The sequence below is a fragment of the Nicotiana tomentosiformis genome, chromosome 6 (assembly GCF_000390325.3).
Source record: "Nicotiana tomentosiformis chromosome 6, ASM39032v3, whole genome shotgun sequence".
Taxonomy (NCBI): domain Eukaryota; kingdom Viridiplantae; phylum Streptophyta; class Magnoliopsida; order Solanales; family Solanaceae; genus Nicotiana; species Nicotiana tomentosiformis.
Genome location: NC_090817.1, coordinates 42,300,920 through 42,302,227, shown reverse-complemented (window position 1 = coordinate 42,302,227; position 1,308 = coordinate 42,300,920). Strand labels below are relative to the sequence as shown.

The window sequence follows — 1,308 nt, the reverse complement described above, 5'->3', positions numbered from 1 at the left end:
CAAGCTCTATAGGTCCAATTACGTCCATGCCCCAGGTGGCGAATGACCAAGGTAAACCCATTACCTTTAACTCATTTGGTGGAACCCGGATGAAATCTCCATGAATCTGGCACTGGTGACACTTCTGCACATAGCGGATATTGTCTCTTTCCATAGTCATCCAAAAGTATCTAACTCTCAAAATCTTCTTGGCTAATGTGAACCCATTCATGTGGGGTCCTCACGTTCCTGCATGTATTTCCTCAAGTAATCTGGTTGCTTCAGCGGAGTCTACACATCTCATCAAACCTATGTCTAGGGTCCTCCTGTACAGGACTTCCCCGTTGAGGAAAAAGTGGTTTGCCAGCCTCCTGAGTGCTCGCTTTTGACCATTAGTAGCATCTTCCGGGTATTCTCTGGTTGCTAAAAATCTCTTGATGTTGTGATACCATGATTTACCATATGGTTCTTCATCTACATGGAAGCAATAGGCATGTTGATCCCTGATCTCTACCTCGATGAGGTCGATGTAGTTCTTATTTGGATGCTGAATCATAGATGATAAGGTTGCAAGGGCGTCAGCGAACTCGTTCTGAATCCTAGGGACGTGCTCGAACTCAATCTTTGTAAACTTCTTGCACTGCTCCTTCACGCAGTGCAAGTACAGAAGTATCTAAATATTCTTGGTTGACCATTCCCCTTGGACTTGGTGTATCAACAAATCGGAATATCCTATGACCAAAGGTTCTTTGATGTTCATGTCGACTGGCATTTCGATTCCAAGGTTGCACGCTTCTTTTTCAGCCATATTATTGGTTCAAGAGAATCTTATCTTTGTCGATGTTGGGTAATGCTGTCCAGATTTCTAAATCAGGACTGCCCCAATTCTGACTCCTTTGAAATTTATTGTTCCATCAAAAAACATTCTCCACCCAGGGTATGATTCTGCAATATCTTCTCTGGCAAATAATACTTCTTCATCGGAGAAATACGTGGTAATCGGTTCCTAATCCCCATCTATCGGATTTTTTGCGAGGTGGTCGGCTAAAGCTTGTCCTTTGACAGCCTTCTGAGTTATGTACACAATGTCAAATTCGCTGAGGAGAATCTACCATTTAGCTAGCTTTCCGGTAGGCATTGGCTTCTGGAAAATGTACTTGAGCGGGTCGAGCCGACCAAAAAGCACTCCTACTCCGCTGAGTGAATACCACCAAAACCAGCATCAGAACCTGCACAAAATATATAGAAGTGTATTATGAGTACAAAATACAGTACTCAATACGTATCTAGTCTAGCTTCGAAGAATTAGTGGCAAGAGGTCAATAGTCA

At 43.0% G+C, this 1,308-nt stretch overlaps 1 protein-coding gene across 1 annotated transcript; it reads right to left on the bottom strand.

The window, feature by feature from the left end:
* Positions 1-220: 220 nt before the first annotated feature.
* On the bottom strand, positions 221-787 carry LOC104099931 (uncharacterized). Its single transcript, XM_009607066.1, has 2 exons — positions 719-787; positions 221-625 (listed from the first exon to the last, which is right to left on the bottom strand). The coding sequence occupies exons 1-2, from the start codon at positions 785-787 to the stop codon at positions 221-223; spliced, it is 474 nt and encodes a 157-aa protein (XP_009605361.1).
* Positions 788-1,308: the final 521 nt, after the last annotated feature.

Coding starts and splice junctions, on each gene's coding strand:
- LOC104099931 (XM_009607066.1), bottom strand. CDS start 787: ATGGCTGAAAAAGAAGCGTGCAACCTTGGAATCGAAATGCCAGTCGAC. Junction 626..718: donor TGAACATCAAAGAACCTTTG/GTCATAGGATAT, acceptor CACTGCGTGAAG/GAGCAGTGCAAGAAGTTTAC.